At 37.9% G+C, this 27,005-nt stretch overlaps 3 protein-coding genes across 4 annotated transcripts; 1 reads left to right on the plus strand and 2 right to left on the minus strand.

Moving 5' to 3' along the window:
• Positions 1-64: 64 nt before the first annotated feature.
• tmem67 (transmembrane protein 67) lies at positions 65-15,721 on the minus strand. Of its 2 annotated transcripts, XM_056763154.1 has the most exons (28): positions 15,523-15,721; positions 10,924-11,012; positions 10,673-10,763; positions 10,463-10,562; positions 10,301-10,370; positions 10,130-10,201; positions 9,166-9,228; positions 8,744-8,898; positions 8,061-8,169; positions 7,887-7,973; positions 7,636-7,701; positions 7,396-7,552; positions 7,188-7,311; positions 7,003-7,108; positions 6,775-6,831; positions 6,600-6,698; positions 6,419-6,517; positions 5,539-5,625; positions 5,338-5,437; positions 5,125-5,264; positions 4,745-4,885; positions 1,837-1,917; positions 1,621-1,737; positions 1,420-1,536; positions 874-978; positions 632-734; positions 375-517; positions 65-288 (listed from the first exon to the last, which is right to left on the minus strand). In XM_056763154.1, the coding sequence occupies exons 1-28, from the start codon at positions 15,719-15,721 to the stop codon at positions 208-210; spliced, it is 2,958 nt and encodes a 985-aa protein (XP_056619132.1). In that variant the 3' UTR covers positions 65-207. The 2 variants fall into 2 exon arrangements, with proteins under 2 accessions (XP_056619132.1, XP_056619131.1); XM_056763153.1 differs by having other exon boundaries at positions 7,188-7,552.
• A 17-nt stretch (positions 15,722-15,738) lies between these two features.
• rbm12ba (RNA binding motif protein 12Ba) lies at positions 15,739-18,655 on the plus strand. The gene is made up of 2 exons (XM_056763155.1): positions 15,739-15,917; positions 16,087-18,655. The coding sequence occupies exons 1-2, from the start codon at positions 15,739-15,741 to the stop codon at positions 17,675-17,677; spliced, it is 1,770 nt and encodes a 589-aa protein (XP_056619133.1). The 3' UTR covers positions 17,678-18,655.
• Positions 18,656-18,816: 161 nt separating this feature from the next.
• On the minus strand, positions 18,817-26,660 carry si:ch211-197h24.6 (uncharacterized). Its single transcript, XM_056763173.1, has 12 exons — positions 26,599-26,660; positions 26,265-26,313; positions 24,006-24,036; positions 22,462-22,542; positions 21,616-21,755; positions 20,721-20,846; positions 20,591-20,636; positions 20,447-20,521; positions 19,918-20,234; positions 19,719-19,820; positions 19,240-19,336; positions 18,817-19,126 (listed from the first exon to the last, which is right to left on the minus strand). The coding sequence occupies exons 2-12, from the start codon at positions 26,310-26,312 to the stop codon at positions 19,104-19,106; spliced, it is 1,086 nt and encodes a 361-aa protein (XP_056619151.1). The 5' UTR covers position 26,313; positions 26,599-26,660; the 3' UTR covers positions 18,817-19,103.
• Between the last annotated feature and the right edge of the window lie 345 nt (positions 26,661-27,005).

Consider the following 27,005-nt stretch of genomic DNA (forward strand, 5'->3'; position numbering starts at 1 on the left):
TCAGACAATGTTTTAAAATTTGTATAAATTATAACTAGAAACAACAAGACTAAGAACACAGCCGTTTATATAACAGTTTCTTATTTAATTAAACTATTTAAATACAAAAAACACAATAAGAACAATACAAAATTCTGTAATAAAAAATCTTACATAAAAGTCGAGAGAAGAAACAACATCAAGGTAACAAAGTAGATAAAAAAAAAACTAGATAAGAAATCTTTTGTCAACTAGAGTTTTGGTGGCGAGGTTCCTGCGGCCTATTCCATTTCGGATTAGCCTGAAGATCTGAAGGAGAGAAATGTATCCTTAGTAATCATCACTAAAAGACTGCAGAATAACACCAGTCTACTAACAAACACATAAACACTAACCAGTTGTTGAAGGTACGTCAATACTGCTGCTAGAATGAAGTTCTGACTGCCCAGGTCCACCACACAGAAAAACAATGTGTCAAAGATCAACAGCACAGCTTCATTACCATAAAATAGAACATCGGCGAATGAGTGAGAATCATCTAAAGAGAGAAAAAGTTATAATTACTAACTCAAAACAATCAATATATGAAACAATATATACAAATGTATTGACTGGGTCTTTCTTATATGTATGGGATTTTCTAAATATTTACCATTGTAAAATATGCTTTTATCCAATGGCTCTATGAACTCCATTCCGACCAGTCTCTCAAACAGCAGCTTATCTTTCACGATGTAATCCATCTCACGATGTGCCTGAGATAACAGCATACAGAATGACCAAAATATTAATCAAATACTTAAAGCAATAGTTCATTTAAATATGGTTGTGCTTATTGGCACAATCCCTTTAAGTTAAATTACAAGGACAGGTCAATTGGCTTGCAATCCTTACATGATCGATGATAGAGCCGAGAAATCTGTTCATCGTATGGTATGCTTTTGTGCTCTGCTCACATGAATTGGCTGTTGCATCCATCAATCTTGAGGGCCCGTTTCTCTGTAAGGGTCGAGACAATATAGTCTTGTGTGTGATTTGGCTAAAACAATCAAAGGTTATAACGATTCATAAGTAAATAGGATCATGGCACATGTAACACCAGGGAACACGCACAACAATTAAAGGGATTCTTCACCCAAAAATGAAAATCTGATGTTTCATATCTGTATAATTTTCTCTGTTTTGTTTAACACAAAGGAGATATTTAGAATAATGTAGAAAACCAAACCTGGGGCACAATTGACTACCATAGTGGTTTTGTTTCCTACTTAGGAAGTCAATGATGCCTTTTCGATTACAAAAATTCTGACAGTATTTTCATTTTTGGGTGAACTACCCTTATAGAGCACAATAAGTAATTTTGGATACAACTGACTATCATCACATTTCCATAAAAACAATAGTTCTATTGTAGCTAAACATAAGTGCATGTGTTTATACCCTGCTGAGTGGCTCAAGTATCCGGTCATATTGTGCTCGTAGTCGGTTGGTAATTGAGATCTGAAATGTCTGAGTGTCTGAGTTGGGCAACAGTCCCCTCTGGCCACACAGATTGTCCTAACACACCAACACATATCAACAGTGAGCGTATCATTCATGCTTAAGCTATGAAATGTTTGTAGGACCCCAACTCTGCCTCACCGCCTCTCGCTTCAGATTTGTATTCATCTCATCCATGTTAGTGTCAGCATGACCATGAACAGAACGTCCATGGATGTAGTAGCCAAAACAACGATGAGAGAACAGCAGCACGGAGATCTATCCAATGCACACACATTTCAAAGTACATTCGACATTTACACACGGTGTAAACCTGCACATAATTGGAGTTAAAACATTTTTTAGCCTAATACTTACATTGCTGATTGAGCATAGATCCACAAATTGGCGAATCTTGTCTTCAATGAAACGCTCATGAAACACTGTGAAGAATATTATCTAAAAATGGCACAAAAAAGAATGTGAAACACACACACACACACACACACACACACATATTTAAACAGATTTTCCTTGTAAACTTGAGTTCTGACCACAATTGACCTTTGTATTCAGTCATTTGTGAAGCAGATGACCTCATGTGACCCTGTCTGTGAAAACCAGGGTCTCAAACTAATTATGAAACAAGCATTTTGCACTGGTAATATCACAATGATATTAATCTTTGACATGGTGTTACTCAGTCAATAATAAAGATATCAATGTTATATATTTTTATAGAAGGCTCTTTACATTATATAGGATGGTTTATGTAAAAAAAGTGAATCACAAAAGTGAATAGTTTTCACAGACTGAGTCACTTATTTCGGGTTATAATAGTGTTGTATTATATATAGTAGTGTTTATAATTGTGTTAATTATTGGCTTAACATGAAAAGATTAACATATAATCATTGCAGATGCAGAGTAAGCTAAATTGTAAAGGACATGCATGAGACATGTAGTTATAGCAAACCAACATCTCTCTTTCCATTCAAATGCGTTTGAATCTCTTTGGTTACTGACATTTTTCCAAATATCTTCCTTTGTGTCTAGCAGAACGAATACATTTATACAGGTTTGAAATAACCTGAGGGTGAGTAAATGAAGACAGAGTAGTCATCTTTGGGTGAACTTCTTTTAGCCTCACCTCCCTGCTCACCGGTACTTTACCATCCACATTCATTTAGATTCCACAGGCCCAGGGCACGCCCCTACTGAAGAAACCCACATTGGACCCCTCTACCCCAAACAGTTCAGACCTGTCTCTCTCCTTCCACTTATTGCTAAAATACTTGAAAGGGCAGCTTTCCAACAGGTGTCTTCCTACCTATCCCAGAACGAACTACTGGATGACAAGCAGTCTGGCTTCAAAACAAACCACTCCACTGAGACTGCACTGCTATCATTCCCAGAAGCACTGCGGCTAGCCGAGGCGGAATCTAAATCCTCGGTCCTGATTCTGCTAGACGTATCTGCCGCATCTGAAATGGTCAATCACTAGCGATCTCACCATCCAACTTGTTAATACCACAATCACTCCTTCCAAAACAGCCAGGAACCTCAGAGTCATATTTGATGAACAGCTGTCCTTCATTGATCACATTGCAAAGACAATCCGGTCATGCCGATATGCTTATTCAACATTAGAAAGGTAAGACAATATTTCACTGAGAATGCGGCACAACTACTTGTGCAGGCCCTGTTGATCTCAAGGTTGGATTACTGCAATGCTCCCTGCTGGTCTTCCTGCAAAGGCTATCAAACTGCTCCAGCTGGTTCAGAACGCAGCAGCACATCTTTTCTTCCAACAGCCCAAAAGGGCTCATGTGATACCCCTTTTCATCTCTCTCCACTGGCTACCAGTTAAAGCCCGTATACGATTCAGATCACTAATGCTTGCCTACAGGACTATCACTGGATCTGCATCGGCATATTTCACACTGTAGCGAGGAAGGCGTGGCGAGAGCCGTCAGACAAAGCGGCGGTTGTTTTCCGGTTCCCGACTCCTTCCTCCCGGGTTTCGGCACCACTGTAACATCTCAATAAAATGGAAGGAAGGAGTCGGGAACCGGAAAACATTCAAAACATTTAATAAATTAATATAACAGCCGGCGGCCCCTCACGGACGACCGCCGGCAAACATAACATGAACATGAATATAAATACAAACATAACATAAGTTCGGGCCCGGTCCTCTCTCCTCGTACCTTCTGTCAGCTCGTTTCTTTTATGCTTCCGATCTCCACCGTCAGAAATGCGGAGCCGGTCCTTTGTCTGACGGCTCTCGCCACGCCTTCCTCGCTACACACACCCTCCTACACTTCTAGACCCCATCAAGATCCCTGCGTTCAGCAAACCAGCGGCGTCTTGTTTTGCCCTCCTATAAGGCCAGAAAATCTCTTTCCTGCTCATTCTCATTCACAACTCCTTCCTGGTGGCACATTCTTCCTTACTCGCTCCGGTCAACCTCAATCTCACAACATTAAAAAAACTACTAAAAACCCAACTCTTCTGTGAATATTCGACAGACAAATGGAAAAAAAACACTAACCCTCTCTTTCTCTCAACAGCTTTTGTTGAAAGTAGTAACTTTGTATTGGCACCTATTGTAATATTGCTCCTGTATGACATATCACTTATTGCTCCCTAAACTCTTTGTAAGTCGCTTTGGATAAAAGCAACTTGTAAATGTATCCCTTTAACTCTTTCACCGCAATTGACAAGTTATCTTGTCAATTAACATTTAGTCATTTGGCAGACGCTTTTATCCAAAGCGACTTACAGTGCACTTATTACAGGGACGATCCCCCTGGAGCAACATGGAGTAAAGTGTCCCAGAACCTAGAACGTATATGTTTTAGCGGTTTTTAATGATAGTTCTGAGTGTAATCTGGGCGCAATCTTGGACAAAAAAAAGTTAATTATTTCAGCTGTTTAATCAAAATGATGCATTTTTGAAGAAACCTATCCACATCTACGGAGTGATAAAAAAACGAACAAATGATGATAGAAGAATACGGTTTCTTTTGTTTAAACTCTGAGACTCTGTTCTTTCATTTGAAATAAAGTATGTCCATATATTCTTTACAGAAAATTTACTGTGAGCCATTACAGTTGGGTGAAAATGTTAAAAAACGATGGTGTAGACTTTGTTTTTAAAGAGGCTGGCGGCAAATGAGTTAAGAATAGGAGCTGTGAATTGCATTGTTGTTTTGGCATTGTTTAGAAAGATCTCTTTCTGAAAATTAGAAGATTTCCAGAACACATGCATGTATGTTTTCACCTGTATTAAGCCAATGCTGAGCCACAAAGCAGAAGCCAAACCATAGCGGAGTATAAGGCTGTATGGCGGTGTGTATGCATCAGGAGATCGCAGGAGATTAGACGAGGGATCCCTTAGGGCCAAGCTTGAAAAGCCCACCACCTGAAAGCACAACTCATTATAAATACTATGTATTTGACACAAACAGTAAACAGCATGTCCAAATTCATTTATAAAGTATTCTTTGGTGCTCAGAATGTGCTGTTCTACAAACGAGACAAAATTGTTGTTGGAGCTCAAATGGTAGTGCATTGATACACAGAAAACACACAAACCAATATTTATCCTAACAAAAGCATCTGCTGACTGCATAAATGTAAAATCTGGCCAGGGACCCTTACCTCTAGAAAGAAGAGCACAGCCATGACCTGAAAAGTTGGGCTGATCTTGCGAATGGTCTGAATCTCATTCCACTCATTGGCCACAAAGTATGTTCTCCAGATACTAACGGGAGATGCTTGACTCTTTCCCTCACCAGACCCTCAAAACAGAACAACACCATTATAAAATAATGTCTCCTGCAAAGTAGAGAAAAATCATAGCAATCTAATTACCTTCCACATGTTTACTGGCTTTACTGCGAGGTCTTTCCCAGTCTATAAAGAAAATATCCACAGACAGCTGCACAAAGAGCTTATGAAGAAATTGCACTGTCTGCAATAAAGAGTAAGAGTTGGGTTTAGGAGGTTGGGAAACTGGAACAAGAAACTGTTTTATTTGAGTTATGTCAATCTGAATGAATGTGATCTAATCACCTTCAATGCGAAGGCACAGCCAACATAAACAACAAAACGCTCCTCCTGAGCTGCTAATGGCAGCAACACGGACACAAATTGCTGAGCCTGGAAACACAAAAAAGCCATGTTGATAGATCTTGCTATACTGTGTATATTAGTTCTAACAATTTCAAACAATTAAAGGGAATAAAATCACAGAAACAAAGAAACTGGACTGAGAAGAAGTGGGTTGGCAACAATAGAAAATTAACAAGACAAAGAAAGGTTAATAGACTTGCCTCCACAGTCTGGTCAATTAGAAAAGAGAGAAAGAAAATTTGAGAAAGAGACCAAGTCAGTGAGAGAGAAAAAAGGGAAAATAAAATTATATTTAGAAGGAGCTAGACAGAGCCACCCAAAGTCATACATGTACACACACAAGCATAAAACCCACTTAAAGGGATAGTTCACCCAAAAATGAAAATTCTGTCATTTACTCACCCTCGGGTTGTTACAAACCTTTATAAATTTCTTTGATCTGCTGAACATAAAGCAAGATATTTGGAAGAATGTCAGACACAAAACAGATCTTATCCTCATTTACTGCAATAGGAGGGAAAATAAATACTATGGGAGTCAATGGAGGATGAGATATGTTTGGTTTACTGACATTGTTCCAAATATCTTACTTATTCCAAGAAATGTATACCAGTTAGGAACTATCTGAGAGTAAATGATGACAGAATTTTCAACTAAAGTTTGTAATAAATTGAATGTAATTCATTGTTTAGTCCCTCTTGGGCTCTACAAAAGATAGTAAGTCATACGCTTTTTTTGTGACATGCTGGGAAAGAAATATTTTTGGATGAACTATTAAAATAATCAAAATGATCAAAATTCATGCCATGTCAATGCTGACCTTAAAGAAAATCAGCCAATAGAGTCCTGTTCCCACAGTGATGATGAAGAAAACATTTGCCAGATCACCAGCATAGAACAACAGAAACTTCAAAATGGTCTGAAACAGAAAGGACCATTAATACATAACCAATGTTGTGAATTGAATTTGTTTAAAATGATCCTAGGACCTGAACCATTACCTGCAGATCAATGAGGGGAGAAGCAATTCTTCTTTTCCAGCTTGCTGTCTTTAATAGTGAGTGGACAACAGCCACCCCACCCAGCACACCTAGAGCAATCTGGATACACAGTATTCCAAGTAAACCAAATCTCTTAAAACACCAAATTGATCTTTGTATATAACTTTGCACTCACATCCGTTTTGATCCGAGCTTCATTCTGGTCCATCGTATACTCCAAAGAGAATGACACCTGGAAACACACCAACCCAATCAGAAACTGCAGAAAAGTAATTAAGATGTCTAGACAGTTGTCATCATTCATGTTGCCAGAAAGGAATGACTTCTGCTCACTACCCTACCCAATGACTGTACAGTAAGTGTAAACACCGCTTATAAACTCCTTAACTTGCTGTATATTTACCGTAACAGTCTGTGTGCTGGGGTCAGTGATAAGTATATCAGAGAAATCCACGGTCAGCAGAGGGGGGTACACCTGTCCTTTCTGTGTATTCGGCACCAGCATAAACCTGTTCAATGCAGCACAATAAGAACTCTGACCTCACACATTGTCCATTTCTTGTGTTTGTAAATGTATATACAACTTACCCAATCTTTATATTAGAGGCCACACGTATTACTCTAGGTGTAGAACTCAAAGACTTCTCTCTGCCACTCAATGTGTCCACCAGCATCAGCCTCCGGGTCAGATACCAGTTATTCATGTTAGATCCTGCAGCAAAGCAAAGCAAAGCTAAAGCCTCTATACATACAGATGATATGATCATGTAAATGCTTGCAGCATCTGTAACTGTACCCTGGTTAATAAACTGGCCATTGAACTGCTGGTTGACGTTTAGGAGAGGAACTGCAAGTAGCCGTCTGGTCTCCTGAGCACTCTGAATGACCAGAAAGACATCATAGAACACAGGTTCTGGATAACCAATCAGGAGCTCAGACACCGAGAGCACACACTAAAGACAGATAAAAACAACTTCAGCAACACATCCACATGCATATGAATCCATGACAAAGGGGACAGAGAAAAAAAACTCACAGTCTGTTTGTAAGCGGTCCCAAACGTGAAGGCAGATTGTTGTCTGGCAGGTGTGTCTGGACAGAGCTGCAGGCAGTAACTTTTTGTTACGTTTTTCACAATACTTTAGTAATATTTGAAGAACTGTTGCTTCAGACCAAATGACTAGTTTTGAGACAGAGAGAGGATTTTCTTCAAAAAACCCTTATTGAGTTTGATGACCCCAGATTAGAAAATATGGACCAAAACTGGCACTGGTCTTTCCTGCATACCTGCAGGTTTCCTCCACCGACGCTCTCCCACCTAAGAAAGTCTCCACGCATCGAGTACACAGCAGCCAGCAGCTCAATGTTGGTGTTCTAATGCAAGTTGACAAAAAGAGTCTGTGAGACTTTACAATATGGAACATTTTCTTTAATTTAAGTTTAGTATCCAGCACAGGATACCTTTTGTGCACCCTTAAAGCTGAAACCAACAGGAAGTGGCTCTGTCTGTAAAATCCGTGATGCTAACCCAGACTGTTCTCCGTAATACAGCCAAGGCAGGTTGGACCTCCTAGAGTCACAAGTCATAAAAACAAGCAGTGGTTTCTTTTGTCTGTTGTTGGGATTCTCATCATAACGTGTGGTACTTTTGATATCTAAAAGGACAGATAAAGACTTAAATAGTGTTTTAATACTTATTAGGCCGATACCTCAGGAAACTGACTGAAAAATATTTTTTTACGCATTTTTACAAATTCTGGGGAAAGGGTGACTACTTTAAAGTTGCTAAAAAAAGATAATTTCATTAATTCTTCATTAATATCACTCACACATAATTCACAAATAAAAAAATATCCATTTTATGCATTTCAAGCGGGTGATCCCAGCGAGGTCACAAAATACAGAAATCCGTATTTATACGGAAAAATCCCATCCCTGAAGATATTCCATAGTTTATTACCATTATAAAATGTGGGGAAAAAGATTAAAGAATAAGCAAGTGACCCTAAACTTTTGAACAGCAGTGTATGTTGCTGTTAGATTAAATCAAATTAAACAGATTATAAACGGGTATTAAAGTCAATGTTTAAATTACTTACAAACGTAATAAATAACAGATTTTATGTTATCTGCATGTGTGTTACCAGTAAGAGATGTCCTGACTGCTGCCCTGGGCAGATGTTGCTCTGTAGATTGTGTTGTAGAGGCCACAGGCATCATTGGTGATGCTGCTGAAGGAGTGCATGTTCATCACACACATGTTCCCTAGAGCCTGACATGCGGTACGGTTCGAGAACAGCTACAGAATAACAACAAACAATTAAGTAAACATACTACAAATGTCTTAGTTGCTAAAAAGGTTTCAGTAAGTTTAATGTGATACTCCTAGACATCAGCAAGATATTTTGAATAATGTAGGGAAACAAACCGATCTGGAGCACGTTTGACTACCATTTTTGGACTACCCGGAAATGTCAATTGCTAACTTTTTCTAAATATCATTATTTCTTCAACAGAACATAGAAATGTATACAGGTTTCAGGTAAATTTGTGTGTGTAAACTTACCAAACAAGCAGCTGAAGAAGAATACATGAAGCTCGAAAACCAGGCTGATGGGACAACGAGAGCCTGTGTAACAGAGATGAGAGTAAATTTAAGTACTTGAGACTTGCTTGACATAGATTAATAAAAGACTTGACTTTAACTTGCTTTAAACTTTAACATTTAAATTAAAAAATATCTGCTTTTGAACGCGGCGCAGCCTAACCACGTGACACACCAGGCAAGCTAACGAATATGTATTGACAAGAATAATTGACTCTGAATACTAGGATTATGTGACGGTGCTAAAAAGAGATTATACAACCACCACCACCAATTCAAATTTCATTTGACTTCAAATCCCAGAACTGATCTCACCCAATAGTAAATGCCTTTTTGATCATGGATCTTGATTTGTATACCTCTGTTCATTTATGATTTTGCTGATTAATCATTTTTATTTGTATTTAGTTATTTATTTATTTTGGATTTAATTCGATATTGGGTGGATACAGTTGTACCCAAATACCTTTCATGCTTTTATGTTGGCCTAATTTCAGTTACATTCACAGTTTAGACTATATAGTTTTAATTTGTATTTGTTTTTAATTGTTGATTTTTATTGTATTCACAACTTCGATGTATGTGGCCACCTTTTGAGTTGAAATGAATATTGCAATTTTTTCATCCATAGTCCACAACTACTGTAGTTTTCACTTATTTTTATATATAAATTTAGTTAAAACATCAAACATTTGTATGACAGGCTTTACCCAAGCTACGACTTGACTTGAATTGCTTGACATATAGCAGTGACTTGACTTGCTCGATTCTCACAAAAATTGACTTGGACTTGCTTGAGCCTAGAAGGTTAAGACTTGAGACATACTTGTGACTTACTCCCACCTCTTTTCGGTGTTATACATCCACATGTTACGGTGCAAACCCTTGCACAAACACATACACAATCTATGAAGTGAACTCTTACCAACTGAGAATAGGTGACACTGGAGGCTACTGAGGTAGGCAGAATATTTGGAGAGAAGCACATCCCTCCTGCCTAAAAAATTGCAATAAACCTCTAGTTAAGCTCCTCTCATCATTCCACCTGCATATTAATAAAAAATAGGCAAATGCATTGCACAGTTGAGATTCTCACCAGTATGTTAGAGGTCCCGCAAACACAAGATTGAGAAGAATTGATGAAGGAATTCTCGCACCTCACACACCTAAACATAACCACACAAACCAAAAATTATTCAACCGAAAGAGTCTACAATAAATTCTTTCTTGAGACATTTAAGTCTACAGCAAGCTTTACCTGCTGCTGGTTGTATCTGGCGCAGAGAAAGACAGCTCTGTTGCACTGCATGCTTCACATCGGGCTATATTTAACAGATTCCCATTTCCATCTCTTTCCACTAAAAAACACAAACACGTTGTAATTGTAATTACAAATAATGTTTAAGCGATTCTTGGGAAATGTCAAGGTGCAATACGTCTTGAATCATACACATAAAATTAAACTTACCAAGCACGCTTCCCTTAGGACACTGACACTTGCCATTCTCACTCACACTTCCTGGACATTGTATACACCCATAGCCATCCTGTGTGACCCCCTGTGAATCACGGTAATCACATTCTTCTTAAATAATATTTCTTAATTATATTAATACAATGGCAATATAGCTTGAATTAGTAAAAATTGATATGACACCTAAAATGTTAACATGATAGGCTAGCTGAAGACATGAAAGCTTGAATTAAACAATGCAGTACCTGATTATCATCAGGACACTGTTGACAGGTGATGGACTCTCCATTACTGACTAACACTCTGAAACCGGTCTTACACTCACAGGTCAGTCCTGTAAAGCAGAGATTGTACCAAAATATAAACACAATGGTGAAAAGTATACAGCAGAACATTAAAAGTTCAAGTGAACTGGTGAAACTGATTCTATTGTGGCATTACATTTTTTAATTTATATGTTCATAAAAAGTAAAACGTTTAGTTTTAAATGCTCATAAAATACAAAACAGATTAAGTGCTATGTATATTGATTATTATGCAATTTCTATACTATATCTTATATATGGATGTATTAGGATTGCACCAATATGTCAAATTTGGCCGATAACTGTTAATTCTTTAACATTGGAAGCCGATAACCGATATACTGGCCGTTAAACGGTGTTTAAATATATTGATTTCGGAAGCTGGAACAAAAGGCAAATGGTGGGTGTGGGGGAAATTTGCTTATGCAAACTAATGTAAGAATATGTATGCATTTACCATTTTCTATAGACACAAGTATGAGCTTGTTAGTTCCATACAGAGTTTTGATTTATCTCTTTTATGTAGCAAAACAGAGGCCTACGTGAGGTTTTGGTAGAGGTCAAAGAACAAACAGTTTTATAGAATGAATAATGTCTTGTGTTATTAAGAAGGGAGGTTGTGTTTGGCCTTGGAGCTGTGGATAAGAGTGCTCCACTTGAGTTGATATGCTTGCAAGCAATACAATCTTTTTTAGGACAGTTCTTGGTCTCATCTCTCAGAAAAGTTTCCACAAATGTGGACAACAGCTTTTATTTCAAAACATTCACTGCAGTAAACAAGGTAACCATAACCTCTCATTTAGACTGTCCGCATGAGCAGTACGTACGGCTCTCCATGCGTTCCAATTCGCTTACTTAAACTAGCCCTAATAGTAGGTACTGTTTTTGTGTTGGAATAGTTACTTTTGAGTGCATGGCAAAATAGATTTCACACACTGGGACATGCTAACAGGAAGCGGAAGAGGCCGTTGTTGTCTAGACAACGTTGTGTAACAAACATCAAAATACAGCTCTTCTTTCCATAAAGGTATTTATTAATTCATTATTTCGTATGTAATGGTTTAAATTTAGTGACGGATCAGTTATAAAACGTATTAATGCAGTGGAGAGTTACTAAACTCCGCCTACTTGTGTTGAGTTGTGGGTAATATCAGCTGTCAGAGTGTGTACATCACTCTGCACTTCGAATTTCTACCGAAATTAGTAGACCATCCGAAAATCTTTTTCATTTTCCTGAGCTAGTTTATCACATAGGAAGTTACGTATTGCTGTGCTCGTTTATCACATAGGCAGTCTTGTTTTGCAGAGCTAGTATATTGAACTAACCCATTACTGTCTATGAATGGAATTATTCCTGACTGAGCATTATCTTATATTACTTCCCTCTTTTCAATATAAATGAATATCCCTCAATAGATTTTGACCAAGCAAACTAAACTTGTGTGTCTGTCATTCTTTGTCCCTGGTACCAGGCGTCTGTAGCCTTGTGTAAAGCCTAAATTTTCTAACTTAAAGCAACATTAGGGAGTTTTTCGACCTTTCGACCTCTCTAAAATTATTTTAGTGATAGGAAAACTCTTTACTGGACAAATTTTACTGCTGCTGCAACCTAAACAGCCCTCTATCGGCTGAAATCACACTTGTAACTTTGCTGTGCGGGTAGGTACACAATCCCCGCCCATCACCTGCTTTACGGCATACGTCACATTTACTTGTTCCCGAATTCTTCATTTCAATTCTTAATAGCAACAAGTTTCACAGGTATTATGGTGGTTTTCTATTATAGTATTGGGTTTTCTTACATAAAATGATACATTTAGTAAGTTCTAGGTTTCATATATTCCTCTGATATAATATATGATATGGGCCTCATGGTTAGAGCACCAGGCTCCTACACGTACAACACACACACTTTTGTAGACATTAGTTTGTTCATTACTTAATTTATTGCACAAAGTCACAAGCACTGTTTTTTTCATTATTACTTTTTCTAAACAAACTCACGGGCACTGGGTTGCACAATATTACACTTAAGCATGAACTCATTGTTACGTTAAAGTAGCAACCAAAAAAGGGGATTGGCTAAAAAATGTCATATATTGTGAAACCTGATTTGTAAAAGGTGATATCATGTGAAACCTGATTGGCGGACAATGCAAAACAACATGAGATTTCTGTAAAGAAGTATGGAGTCAGATGTGTGAGATCACTTCAGATGAACTCTGAATATCTCACTTTGCTCGCTCGAACAAATAAAGATTGAACACTTGGCATCTGGAACCCTTGTCTTGTTGTTGCGAATCGGCCTTCCACCGCAGAAAGAAATCTCAGAAACAAGGGTTCCAGCAAAGTAAGACACTCAAACGAATACATATCTGACTCCATCTTTTACATTTTTCTGAAGTTGTTAGCACTGTTTAAACCAATCATGTTTCACCTGACATCATCTTCTATCACAGTTCACATGATATCACCTTTGTCCATCCCCTTTCTGAATTGCTACCATTAAATCCTAACCAAGCCCCCACCTGCCTCAGTTTAATGTAAGGCTCTCTATATTAGGATTTAACCGTGGCGAACCCCCTTTAAGGTTCTTAAAAATAAGTTGTATACATCTTCTCTTACATGAGTCGATGTACACCAAGTTCTATACCATATTTGTCTTTTATTACCAATGAGCTCATGGTTAGGTACATACCATGCACCCCAAAAAGGTAATATTGTCCTTCACAATAATACTAAACACACTAGCAGATTTCTTTCTGTGTTGGAAGGTCGATTCACTTCAACAGTCTCAAGACAGAGAGCATTCAGACAGCACACCAGTCTGATTCAAACAAGACGCTTTTGTTCCCATAATTTACACATTCATAAATATCAACATACATCAACAATGTTTTGCTAATATAGCAGTAAGTGAATGATCACATGATATGAGGAGTATGGGGGACAGAGAGAGGATGGGCTAATACAATAAGGTGAAATCATGGTAAAACCTGATTTGGTGTAATGATATTGGAGTCAGCTGTATGCAGCTGTATATCATGTTGTCATTTACTACACCTGGCTTAGTGTTAAGTGTATTAAAAGGGGTAAACATGTACTCAATCAATATAATAGTGTATACAATCAGTGTTCGTCTGTGACAAATACCAACTAGTGTCTTCAAAAGTGTAAGTGTATACAAAGCATATGTGTGTGTGTTATGCGCAGCAGAAGTGAGGTCATATCTGCTTGGTGCCCATCTTATGAGGCCCACAGCCCTTGTTTAAATTCGAGAAATACATGAACTTCTATAACTATCTTAAATGTATATAAGAACAAAATGTAATATATTTAGAAACTTTATATAAGAAAACTCAGTAATATAAAGAAAACTCAGTAATATAGGAAAACCACCATAAGTGTTTCTAAAATATCTAAAAAGAAAGACATATGGGTCAATGACGTGACATGTATTTTTTGTGTCCAAATTCATTATTTTCCTAAAAAGAATTTGAATAAATACATGTCATATATCAAATGGATCTACAATATGTCCTTTATAAGAAACCCTTTTCATTTTATTGAAATTCAATAGATTTTTTGAGTTTTGGTGTTTGAAAGACCAAAAATGTCAGGTGGTGCGACCGTCCGAACATACAAACAGAGAACAAAACTGAGAAATAAATGTTAATTTTCTCAATAAAATTCTTAATAAAATATTTTGCCATGATTTTATGTTAAATTTCTTATATATGAGGGGAAAAATACTCAGTGCTAAATACATTAAATGTATATTATTTTAAATTAATATATGGTCGCACCACCTGACATCTTCTGGGTGGTAAAATCAGAAATCTTGTTTAATAATGAATTAATGCTCCCTAAAATGCTGTAAAACCAATATAAATCAACACAATACATTTTTTTGGACATAAAAATACATTTTCAAACTGTTTTGCTTAAAATATTTTTTTTTTCTTCTTGAAAATCGTATTTGTCATTGACCCATATACACATGCATCTCACCCGCTGAGAAAAACATAGACACCACTATGTAAGGAAATCATATTTGCCATTGTGTTATCTCACCATATGCACTTTACGTGCCATCATATGTTCTCACAGCCTGACTCCAAGTTTGCTCTAAGCCTTTCATGTGTAATAAAAACATATTTTGCACATAGTATATGTGCAGCTCATGTCTTCAGTGCTTAAACACATACATATAGTGTGTGCACTTATTATAGTTTGTGCATTTAGTTGTATGTGTTGTGCAGTGCAGAAAACACACCTATTACATTACAGATTCCACCATAGTATGAGCTTCAATAAAGACAAATATACACATCAGGTAAACAAACGCTTTGGTCATTTTGATATCGCAAACTAAACAAAAAGCTTAACGTATCGGTACGTGGTCTAGTCAGGACAGGGAAAGTAACGCTAGCATGCATGCTAATTTAAAATAAAGTTATAATTAATTGTGAATAAATGAAAATTTACGGGCTAACAAACCCACTTGTTTGTAACGTTACTTCAGCACACCGCTCTTACCTGATTTAACGTTACTGCTGGTTTGATTCGGTCCACATTTCAAACAAGACAAGCTCGAAATATCAAAATAGTTTTCCCCTCGACAATCTGAAGGCTGCTGAAATGCTATAGAGAACTGCTGGCCAGAGAAAATCTTCAGTTTTAACAAGAATATCACGAACAAGACATACATAAAATCTCTCAGCGTCCCTGTCGCCATGGTACAGATGACGTTCGATGACGCAATTCCTGCTTTCTACCCACAAGGCTGAGCGCGGCGCGCGGGGGTTTATAAAGTCCTCCTCAGAGGAAGTGAAGCGTTTGCAGCAGACGGCGTGGGTAGTGATGCTTTCGCGCGCTTACTCTGACACAGTCGTTGGTCCAAACAATCCTTACTTTTTACAGAAAAACGAACGGTAAGTGGACGCGTTTGAGGAACGACACTTTCCGTGGACTGCAGGAAGTTTTTTTCCTCACTTGAAGAAACAAAAGTTATGATATCTGGTGTAGTTTTTTAAATGTTTTTGCTTTGTTGTTGAGATGATTCCTCTTGAAATCAAGCTGATTTTGCCTTTTTTTTGACAGATCCTATTGGTTTGAAAGAAAAATCATGACCGTAGTGGTTCTACGTTTGCAAGGTTTAACCACAGAAGCGGGATCTGAAGACATCCGCAGATTTTTTCATGGCTTACACATACCTGAAGGAGGCGTTCATATCACTGGCGGCGAGAAGGGTGAAGCTTTCATTATCTTTCCGTCCGAAAGACAAGCTCAACTAGCCATGCACAACTCTGGGAAACGTCTCAGAGGCTCCTCTGTTTCGTTGCATATCAGTAGTGTGGATGAATTGAAGCAAAAAATGGAGTCGAGGTTAAGAAAAGCAAACACCCCTGCAGTGGAAAGTAAAACCGTGCCATCAGTGTCATTCTCACCAGAAGTCAATGGAAAACTTTTGCTTAGTCTAATGGCTGCCATTCAAGGACAGCTTTCGAATAACAAAGTGAATGAAAACCAGGCTCCTAACCAATTGCCAGAAAACTTCAAACAGACCGCTCCACAAACCTCACCTGCAGACCAAACAAATGCGTTTGCTCCGTCTGGAAGAGTTGCACATGGATTTGCATCTACGGCGCTGGAAAGCAGTGGACAAAACATCAATTCCAGTAAGCCAGGATACCTTCGGCTTTATGGACTTCCAGACTTCGTTGCTGAACGTGATGTCCGCCATTTCCTACAAGGACTCTCGGTTTTGGGAATTATAACAAATGTTCGCTTACCGCTGGGCTTTTGTTGCCTAGTGAAGCTGGCCAGTTTTGTAGAGGCTCAAAAAGGACTCAAGTACAACCATACGAAATTTAAAGAATTCAATATCGAGGTTAGACCTGCCCATGAGAAGATGTGGACAGATGCCATGGAGGAATCCGGCAAATGCATGCAAGGCATGCGATCTCACGCTTTCTCGGAGCCAAAGAAAATCAACTTGGATAGAAATACGCATGGAGATTTTGCCAGGAAAAGAAGTGTTGAGGAACCGACTTCATTAGGATCTCCTAAACGCCACTGTCAAAACTCTCCTCCTCACACAGAACTTTACGTCGTAGTCAATCATCTTTCAACGAATATAACCAAGACTGAGATCAAGAACATTTTCAGCTGTCCTGAAATCCCTAACAGTCGAATTAAACATTTATTGAGCAAATGGGGGGAAAGGACAAGCACTGCGTTCATTACCTTCGAGCATGCAGAAGATTACGCCACCGCTCTGAACATGAACGGGACCACCGTAGGTTTAAAGAACATCGAAGTATCGTCCATTACTAGGGAGGAGATGTTAGCTATACTTGGCAGGAACAGATTAATCAAAATCTGGAGACCACAGCCCTACGTTAAAGCTAAAGACAATTTGATGTGTATATACGCAAGGAACTTTCCTGCAAATGCCATGAAAAAAGATGTGATGGATTTTTTCATGGACTTTCAGGTCTGTGAGAATAAGATCAGACTGCTTATGGACAGTCGGGGCAATGGCATTGGAGAGGCCATAGTGGACCTTGGATGCGAAAAAATTGCCAGACAAGCTCAAAACGTCCTACACGGGAGGCATTTCATGGGAACCAAAATTCTGCTCGCTCGTATTTCTCGCCAACAGATGAAGGAGATACTTGGAACACTGTGAACAACTGGAGGATGTGAGCACCTTGAATAAAACAATTGTGTACAGTTTTTGTAAACAAAGACTATATATATTCTATAGAATCACAAGATTAAGGCTCTCTGGCTATGCAACAAGCTCTGTGAGCTTTTCAAAAAGACTTGTCATAAATGTGCCGGATAAGTTGTTTTGGCCTATACAATTAAAGATGCTTAAACAAAAATCAAAGCAGTGTGTTAAAAGATTTTGAAAATATTGTCTTCTGGAGAATTTTTTTTTCTACGACTGCCAAAGTTCACACTTCTTCGCTTTACACCTCTCATTGGTTTAAAGTTAATAATGCACAGCATGTTTGTTTGCTAAAACCTTTAAACCTAACTCCGTCAACACCATTCACATGTTGTTTTCTTCCAACTGTCCCTGCTGAATAAACGGCTTCATCTAAAATTGGATGTCAAATATCTTGTTCTGCACACTGTTTGTCTCAATACATCTTGCATTCATAGACCACCTTTTTAATGAAAAGACTTTACTCACCATGGTCAAGACGATTGAAAAGTTGGGCTGTTCAAGAGAACCGAAGCAGAAACTAGGAGCATGCAGCACTTTACAAAAGTTTGTAAATATCATAAAAATTGTGTAGGGAAACGGTTTTGTTTTCTGTCTCTTGGACATGCCAAAGTCACTGGATTCAATCCCATGGAATGCAAAGTCTGAATGCACTATACAGGATTTTGGATTAAAGCATTAGTCCGATGCACGAACAAAGGATTGTGGGAGAGAATTCTGCGTGTGTACTACTATGCCAGCTAACAAAAACATTGACCTATATTTGGGTTAAAAAGTACAAAGAAAATAGTATTTTCTAAAAGTGCACACATTTCAGTCTATCTGAAAGTCGGCTTTTGATGAAGATAAACTGAAAAACACAGCAAATTTATCACAAGTGTGATAAAAAAATCCCAGGTCCAGCCAAGATTGGAAGAAAATGATGCACCCCTACACATATTGTAGCAGTGGACAGTAACAAAAACTCTCTCTTTGCAAAAGATATGGCAACCACAATAAGAGAAGATATTTCTGCATCTGAACAATCTGAAAACCACAGTATAAATGTAAAAATGGATATATCAAGGAACGACATAATAAAAACAGACTTTTTTTCTCAATTTATTTCAAACGTTATGGCAACACAGCTTTGGAACAAGATGACAAATGAATAAGAAATTCTCTGGTTTAAATACCATTTTACATTGTGTTGCTATTACAAAAAAAAACGAAGTTGTCCAACCGAAAACCAAAACACTTTAAATGAGTGTACCTATACATTATAAAAGCAAAGCATCTTAAAAGTCAAGAAAAAAGTAGTTGGTCATAAACGGTAAAAATAAACATGTCAGAATGACTACAACAGACAAGCCCAGAAAGGTAAGCCAAGTCTTATGAATGTTCAGTTGTAGAATCTTGAGGAACCTGTAAGGGCAGAGAAATTAAAGCGTTATACGTTTTATGCAACACTAAATATTCTAAAAAGTTTACATAAAAATAGAAATTAATCTATGAAAGAATTATAAATGCTCTAATACCTGGCATGCCACCAGAGTATCTGTCATTAGAGCCATGTGAGTGACGAGACGATGAGTAATTAAAAGAGCTTGAGGACAACGGCTTCAGACTGGGCACCTGTGAACATTCCACATACATTTAACTGGACCAAGGTCTTGGGTTTTCATTCCAAGACTATTTTCCACCAAAATAGTTATCATTGTTACATTATTATTTAATTTATACAAGTCACCAAATGAATTCAGTTCTTTTGAAAACTCATAATAGGCAAGGGAAGTGAGTATATAAAAATCACCACATCCTGTGTCAATCAAGTGTGCAAAAGAGCATTTAAGCTTGCAACCCTTATGGAATCAGTCATTTCCTCTCTTCACCGCATGCATTAATATGAACCAGTTTAAACTTTGTTTCATTCATCATCAACCAAACCTGAGTTTATTACACTTGATTAATCCGTGACAATTATAATGAATGACAATCGATTTCTGAATAAAGTTACCGAAATACTCCTGAGCCGGTAATCCATGAGAACATCTGTGAGCTTCTGTGTAACCTTTAGGACAATCTGAGCATCGTCCTCATTCTCAATACGAAAATTGTCCTAAAAGTAACAAAAAGTTTAATACCTCGAAAGGGTTCATAATATTCACAATTTATATATTCAAAGAAACATTGTACATGCAAAAAGCAAACAGTACCAGATATTTAAGCAGTGTTGAAGGAATGCTTTCGCCCGGACCCATTATTCTGTCTCCGCCCCTATTCATGGCATCATCATCATCGGGGAAAGGTCTGTCCATACGCTCACAACGCTGGCCAATTTCAAAGCCATCTGCACCCATGTGCATATCATCAGAGAATTGTTGCATGTCCTCTCGTTGCATCATCTCCCTGTCTGGGATGGCCATGTAATCTTCATAGCCACCTTGGCCAGGGAAGCCCCCCATATCAGGCGGGCCTCTTCTCATGGGCCCCATACCACCATGACCCATAAACTGAGAATCGGAGAAATGATCTGCAATGAAATCAATAATTCTGATTAGGATCATCAGAAACATCAAATCTTTATATAATAATTGTCTTTACATAATGTGCATTAGAGGCAACGTCTGGGTTAGCACCATTGGTTGGTGCTTTCATCCCCAATGTTCTTAATGATAAAACCAGAGACTTTTGGTTTAGTTTTGAAGCAATAAGTAAATTGAAGTCAGATACACAAGCACTTACCTCGCTGTAACCCTCGAGGAGCAGGCCCATGGATACCTCCATTTCCTGGAAAACCTACCCTGGGTTGAGCAGATTCTAAGAAAGACAACAAGCGTCAGGCATTGAAAAGTTGTAGACCACTAGACAGGAAGACATCTGACTTACTCATCCCCTGAAAAGCAATCACTTCACAAGGCTCCCTCAGCACAACCTGAAAGACATCAGATAAATCGTATGATTAGACATCGCTGTTCTCGAAAACGGCAGAATATTCATTTCAGTGTTCGTCTCTCACCTTAATTTGACCTCTACCCTCTGCATTTTCCACCTCAGCAGCAGTCGCTTTAATGGCTTTTCTGACAGATGGATCTTTACCTGCTTCCTCCTCCTCGTAAGGAACCTTGTCTTTGTGGAGGTGTTTCTGTTTACAAGAAAAAAATACAACTATTACACATTGTGTTCACGTGCCAGAGGAATAGGACCTTCATAGAGGATTGTAAAAATATAGATCACGAGTATAGTTTTAGTAGTTTTATTAGTCTATAATATTTTTCACTGCATGCTGTATGAACTGAGCGAATCAGACACTGATTTGAAGAGAACTACTGCACAGATCGATAAGAGTCATGTGCTACCATCTGGCTTGAGATTGATCAGCTTCCCCCACAATGAAATGGCTTCAAAACAAAGAAACATGTGTATCTATAGGACGAACGTGTCAACTAAGCAACCAAGACAAATGGTCGTAAATGTAATGCAAATGAACAGATCGGGACTTGATACAAATTCATGAGTTAACACCAGAGAGGGGCCTGATTTGCCCCCAACCATAAGAGAGAACAGAGATAAGAGAGATAACATTGTGACGTCTTCGTTGCAGCCTGATCAAATGAGCGCTGGATGATCCATTTGTTTGATCGTAAAGAGTCACATTCTTTCAAAATTCCCTCTACAAATAATTACTAATAAGCTTTGAGATAAATGGTTGTGTGTGTGTGTGTGTGTGTGACCAATAAAACCTGAAATAATATTTTGATGACAAGAACACTTTTGAAGCAAGACCAGGTTCCCGTATAAGAAGCTACAAAAAGTTTGCAAAGGGATTTCATTTTTTCATTGGTTGTTTAAGGTTTTATATAACCACTGCAAAATGCAATTGCATGGCTAGTAAAATGTTACCAAGTTGTTACCAAGTATCTGAAGCAGTGCTTCCAGCCCAAGATGTGAGAGACAATTTCCTTCTGCAGACGCTGAACTTTGCACAGTTTACACTGATAGTGGGGAGGTGCAGATTTAGATGGGCTTCGATACTCCCAAATATACTGGAGGCCTAAAAATGCAAAACAAACACACACAGACTCACACAGGTGCACAAGCAAGCGGTAATTCTTGTTTTCTGAGCTACAGCAGACACAAAACCTTCATGATGAAAACTATTTTTTTCTATTCTCTATAACATTTATATTATTTGATCAAATATAGTCATTGTCCCCATTAGTTTCACAAAGCATGTGAAATTCCAGTGTGAGCTAAATTTCTACCGAAACAAACCTCAGGAATAACTAACTCATAGTCACTCAACAGCAATGTAAAAGACTGAATGCAATGACTATGAAAAAAATCTGGGTTATTCCATCATATATTCATTTTTTAACCGATCATTAAAACATGTAAAAATATTAGTATTGTGTTGTTGAAGCATGAAAATATAATTTTCTTAGCAGAAAGCTAATCATTTTCTTTACTCAGGATCTGCAAACATTGCATCTTTTTTGTTATTCTGACCAGTTTGTCCCGTTTCAATTTTCTACAAATAAATATATATTTCCATTTGGTATTTGGGAGAAATGCTGTCACTATTTCACAGAATGACGCAAAAATGATCATTGTACTGAAAAATGTGTATAGTACGTTTTCTTATACAAAAAATTTAAGTGGTCTCTTATTTTTTGTGTGGCTGTAAAGACACCAAAAAACTGCAATACAAATGTGTTCTAGGATAAAATGGTAATTTGGTCAAATAAATCATGACTCACCAACTACTGTCTCTGTGACAGATGTCAGATGTTTCTGTAAGGAGGGTAGGGTCTGGATAGATCCATTCCTGGCAGAGAATACTGTTGAAAAACAGATAGAAATAAATAAATAACACATTTTAAACATTAAGCATTAGCCCCTTTTACACAAACAGGAGTTCTGCTCTGAGTCAAATTCTGATCAACGGTATTGATTCATTGTTTTCGCAATCCAGTAATTTAACAGTTGCATGTGTGAAAGGGGCTATTGTGAATCAAAACCGTAAAAAAAGGTCCTCGCATTACCAAAACAACACCTACCTCATCTCCAAAACACTACCAGAGCACTAAAAGCACTCGGCCATTAGTTAATCACAGGCCTACATGTAGGCAACTATCACAGTTTATAAAGATGTGGTAAAACAAGTCAACCACAACTATAATCTTAAAAACTGAACAACATAAAAACTCAACAGTTTTAAAATGAATCTGAAAAGCTGCAGCAAAGCTCGCATCTAGCAACATAAACTGCTTCAGATAAGGGTTACATTCCTGAAAGGAGTTCAAGGCTAACCGTGCTTTCATTCCGTTGAATCTTGATACTTATGCAACTCACTCCAACTCATTCCTTGTGGCAACTTGATGCACTTCTTGTGCAAAATGCCACATTTTGTTACTCCTTGGCATGACCCAAATGTGCCCAAACAGGAACCAAAGGTACCAAAGACAAACAACCTGCATGTGTATCGTGTCTTGTTGGGCTTATTTGAGTTAAACTATACTGGACTGCTACCGACTGGCGAGATCTGACGGTTGCAGGTGGGGGAAGAGTAAAAAAAGTGGTTGTTGGATACTTTTTGCATAATCTTTGTGCGTTTATTCTACGGTAGACCACGGGACTTTGCTGCCTTTATTCCTGGAGATATTAAAAATCTGCAAGATCATTTTTTGCATTGAGATCAGTATATTATAATTAAAAGATGATATAAAAGCACATTTGTGCGAGTAAGCTTAACAGAATTGGTCAGAATAAATATGCAACATGTCACATCTATACACATGTACAGTCTAACCAATAATAATAAAGGGTGTCATCATTGAGGCTCCTGCAGCTCATTTGGGGGCAACTTCAATGCCTGCCCAGGCGGCTGGTCAGGTTTACCCTCACCTTTGATGGCACATATGATTGTAAGGTGAGTCAGACAAATCTTCTGACCATTTTTTTGAAAATTTTCCGACGTCATTTTGCGTGAAATAGAACACACATTAAAGGACATAGCGAGAACAGTTAAAGAGCACATAGGCTGGAATTTTTAAACACTGCGCAAAGGAGCTCTATGTTGAAGTTTCTGATGTTGTTCAGCATAATTTTGTTCAAATATATAAACAGGTGCAAAGCATTTGTTTGGAAAGGTGCTAGTTTGCACCAATATGAGAACAATACTTGTGTTTAGGATTAAAGATCCAAAGCTCTGAAAACCCAGAGGTGGCACAAAATACCTTACCAGGGTCAGACAGAGCTTAAGGTCAAAGGCACAGAACAGGGTTCTGCATGTAGGACTTACCTATGTCACTATTCGCGGGGGCCTTCTTTTTCTGTCATAGACGACAAATATAACCATTGGTAGAGGAGAGAAATAAAAAGGAATTAAAGCGATGTAACAGCATTGGAGATGAAGAAGAATCTTCAGTCTCCCGCACATACTAAATTCCCCCAGTTCCCCTCTCCACTTCAAGAGTAGAGTGTGACAGTCCATTGAGAGTTGGACACTTGAGCAATCAAAGTGTCTCATCACTAGACACGTTCACAGGAGATCTCACACTACAGTAACAAACACATTGGGCCTCATTCATGAAAACATTTGTAAATATATGAGAAAAGTAATTTGTGCGCAAAACAGACCGGGAACTCACCTCCGGATTCACAAATACTTCGTTAAAGTCAGATTTGATAGTAAAATGCGTGTATGTTAATGAATTCCAATCCCAATTCCAAATTACGTGTCTAGGAATGCTGGAATCATCAGTGTCTCCATCTTCACTGAGCTTGTCTAAATTGGCTGATTGGTTCTTGTCATATGACCTGCGGTTCATGTAAAGCATTCTGAAAAGTTGAAATAGTTTCATCTCGATGCGCCTATAACAAAGGGAGTGTCGCACGGCTCGCACCGCAAGCACATTGCTCAAAAGCCCCTATTCCAGCACTAAAGAGCTCCCCCACAATGCATGTATGAGTAAGTCAAGTTGTACAATGTTAAAAAAAAATGATTTGACCTCGGTCCTTACATAACTCTGCTTTTTAAAGGAGGCATGAATTAAAATCACAAATTTAACCCGAGCTTTTGTATACAAGAGGAAATCGTATTCACGCGAACATCATGTAAGTGTAAGAACTCAAAACAATTTGTTACTAAGATTACATCAGTTATTGACACAAGGCCCAGCGAACGGCAGGTTCTGGAATGCTCCTATCTATGACGACATTGATAGGTTGAACACCGCCTCAACAGAAAAATATCAATGACACATTCTCTAGTCCCGCCCACTTGTTGTCGCATGACAATTCTGAAGTAACACAGGTGGCGCGGAACCAGATGGAGCGAGCTAGCAATAAACATACATGCCTTTAAAGATAATTAAAAATAAACTTTAACCACGCGTTAATGGTTAAAGACGTTCCAGCTCCTGTGGGAAAAACATGGAGCGTTTGTTCGTTTCATTTCTCCGAGGATTCCTTCGTGAACAAGGCAGCGATTGACACTGGATTTGTGGAATGACTAAAATTAAAAAGCAGTGTCATCAATATTGGATCCGATAGGAATGGTGCAGAAATCTTATGCGAGTGAAACATTTTTGGACTATGCGTCACTATTGGTTTGTTAAAGATCGCTTGACGTGCTATTATCTGGGGACCTCTAGTCATTTGTATTAATTCCAGAGGTTGTCTGCGATCTTAAGCTTGTGCGAATCAGCATCTCAGCAATTTGGCGGACTCATATATCCTTTTTCAAGGTTTTATCCACCGTTTGCGAATAATGGAGGTTGTTTTGAAATGTTTTGATATTATTTCAGGTGCTGGGTGATATCCATAAGTTACCAGGAGTCTCCCGCTTGTTTATTTATCATGGAAACTCTTGAAACATTTCAAGAGTTCTAAAACGGGTCTCAAATGATTACAGGTACAGTCACGTATCATTAAACACCATACAGGACATAAAAACTATACGCAAAGCCTAACCATCACATTCAGGAAATATTTCAGTAAATTTGAGTAAAAAATAATCCCTTGCGAATGCATCACATGAAAATACTGATGTGGGGAGGTCATTTATAAATCACAGGGGGTCTCCAGATAATAGTAATGCTAATGCCATGCGAAAACTGTGAATGATGCTAATGTGTAACCTAACGTTACGTCTCGAACCAAATTCGCAGAAGCCTCCAACTACGCAAACTGCTAACCAATCAAAGCAGTGGGCGTTTACTTATCAAGTCTTCAATGCTGCACGCCCATTAAAACCGAGCGTTTGCACAGCTGGCCAGCTTGGCCTGACTATTACTTATTGACTTTGATGTTTTTGAATATAAAAAGCAAGCGAACGTCATAACTAGACCTCACACAACAGTATAAAACAATAAACAAGGCCAGCTCATGAGACCTTTAAAAGAGACTAAACCGTAATGACTTAATAAAATCAAACTTGATAATTCAAAAAGTAATAATATAAAAACTAGGTAAACATTACCTAAATCACACGAACATCAATCTTTACAAAATTGACAGAGTGAAAAAATAATTAAGTACAAAATTCTTTAAAACTTACCTTTCCCTGCCTGCCCCTCTTATTATTAGGAACTGGTCCTTGTTCCATACTGTGAGAAATCAACAGCCAGGTTAGTATTACATATGTCGTCAATAATAACGAATATCCAAATCATCTGCAAAACTAATGCATTTCATCCTTCTACCAACGAGTTTTTGAAGAGTTTCCAGATCGTTTTCAGTCGCATATAATATTGTGGGAAAAGATCATGCAACGTTCACTTACTGCGACAGATCTCTTTATACTATCAGAACGCAGTCATAGTGGATTCACTGACCGAGTGAACGTAATTCTTCTCCTGTATAAACAATTCACATTTGCGTTATTATCTTACCTTATATTTTGCAGACGATTACTTGTATTGTACTACCAATATCCGACGACGATCGAACAGGAAATGATATAGTAAGACCCAAGATCTTTTCCGTGTGGCGTCAAAAATAAAAGTCTAATATTTGGGTGCACTTTCTTTTAACCGTTTGCTGCAATATTATTTTTGCTCCAAGCTTTACTACTATTGTTTTTCTTTGTCAATATCAAATTAATAGAATTTTAATTTTTGAAAAACCAACGTCAAAGACAACGGGACGGAAAACCTTTATTTTGAAATGCCGACAAAGACTTGCCATAAAATATTTATAGTTAATAAGTTAGATTTACTTATCTATATTTCATCAATTATAAAGCTATTTTATATTTAGCCCCTCTAAATTAGTAATTTTACATTTTTGAGTGGTCCGA

The sequence above is a fragment of the Triplophysa dalaica genome, chromosome 12 (assembly GCF_015846415.1).
Source record: "Triplophysa dalaica isolate WHDGS20190420 chromosome 12, ASM1584641v1, whole genome shotgun sequence".
NCBI classification, from domain to species: Eukaryota; Metazoa; Chordata; class Actinopteri; order Cypriniformes; family Nemacheilidae; genus Triplophysa; species Triplophysa dalaica.

Bases quoted from the DNA above. Each gene is read 5' to 3' on its own strand.
- tmem67 (XM_056763153.1), bottom strand. From the start codon at position 15,721: ATGGCGACAGGGACGCTGAGAGATTTTATGTATGTCTTGTTCGTGATA. The intron at 6,518-6,599 runs GTAATGGTTCAG...TTTCTGTTTCAG, and splicing joins CTCCCCTCATTGATCTGCAG to ACCATTTTGAAGTTTCTGTT. The intron at 518-631 runs GTAAATATTTAG...TTCTCTCTTTAG, and splicing joins TAAAAGCATATTTTACAATG to ATGATTCTCACTCATTCGCC.
- rbm12ba (XM_056763155.1), top strand. From the start codon at position 15,739: ATGACGCAATTCCTGCTTTCTACCCACAAGGCTGAGCGCGGCGCGCGG. The intron at 15,918-16,086 runs GTAAGTGGACGC...TTTTTTTGACAG, and splicing joins TTTTTACAGAAAAACGAACG to ATCCTATTGGTTTGAAAGAA.
- si:ch211-197h24.6 (XM_056763173.1), bottom strand. From the start codon at position 26,312: ATGGAACAAGGACCAGTTCCTAATAATAAGAGGGGCAGGCAGGGAAAG. The intron at 20,235-20,446 runs GTAAGTGCTTGT...ATTTCATTGCAG, and splicing joins TCCTCGAGGGTTACAGCGAG to ATCATTTCTCCGATTCTCAG. The intron at 19,821-19,917 runs GTACTGTTTGCT...TGTTACTTTTAG, and splicing joins CAACACTGCTTAAATATCTG to GACAATTTTCGTATTGAGAA.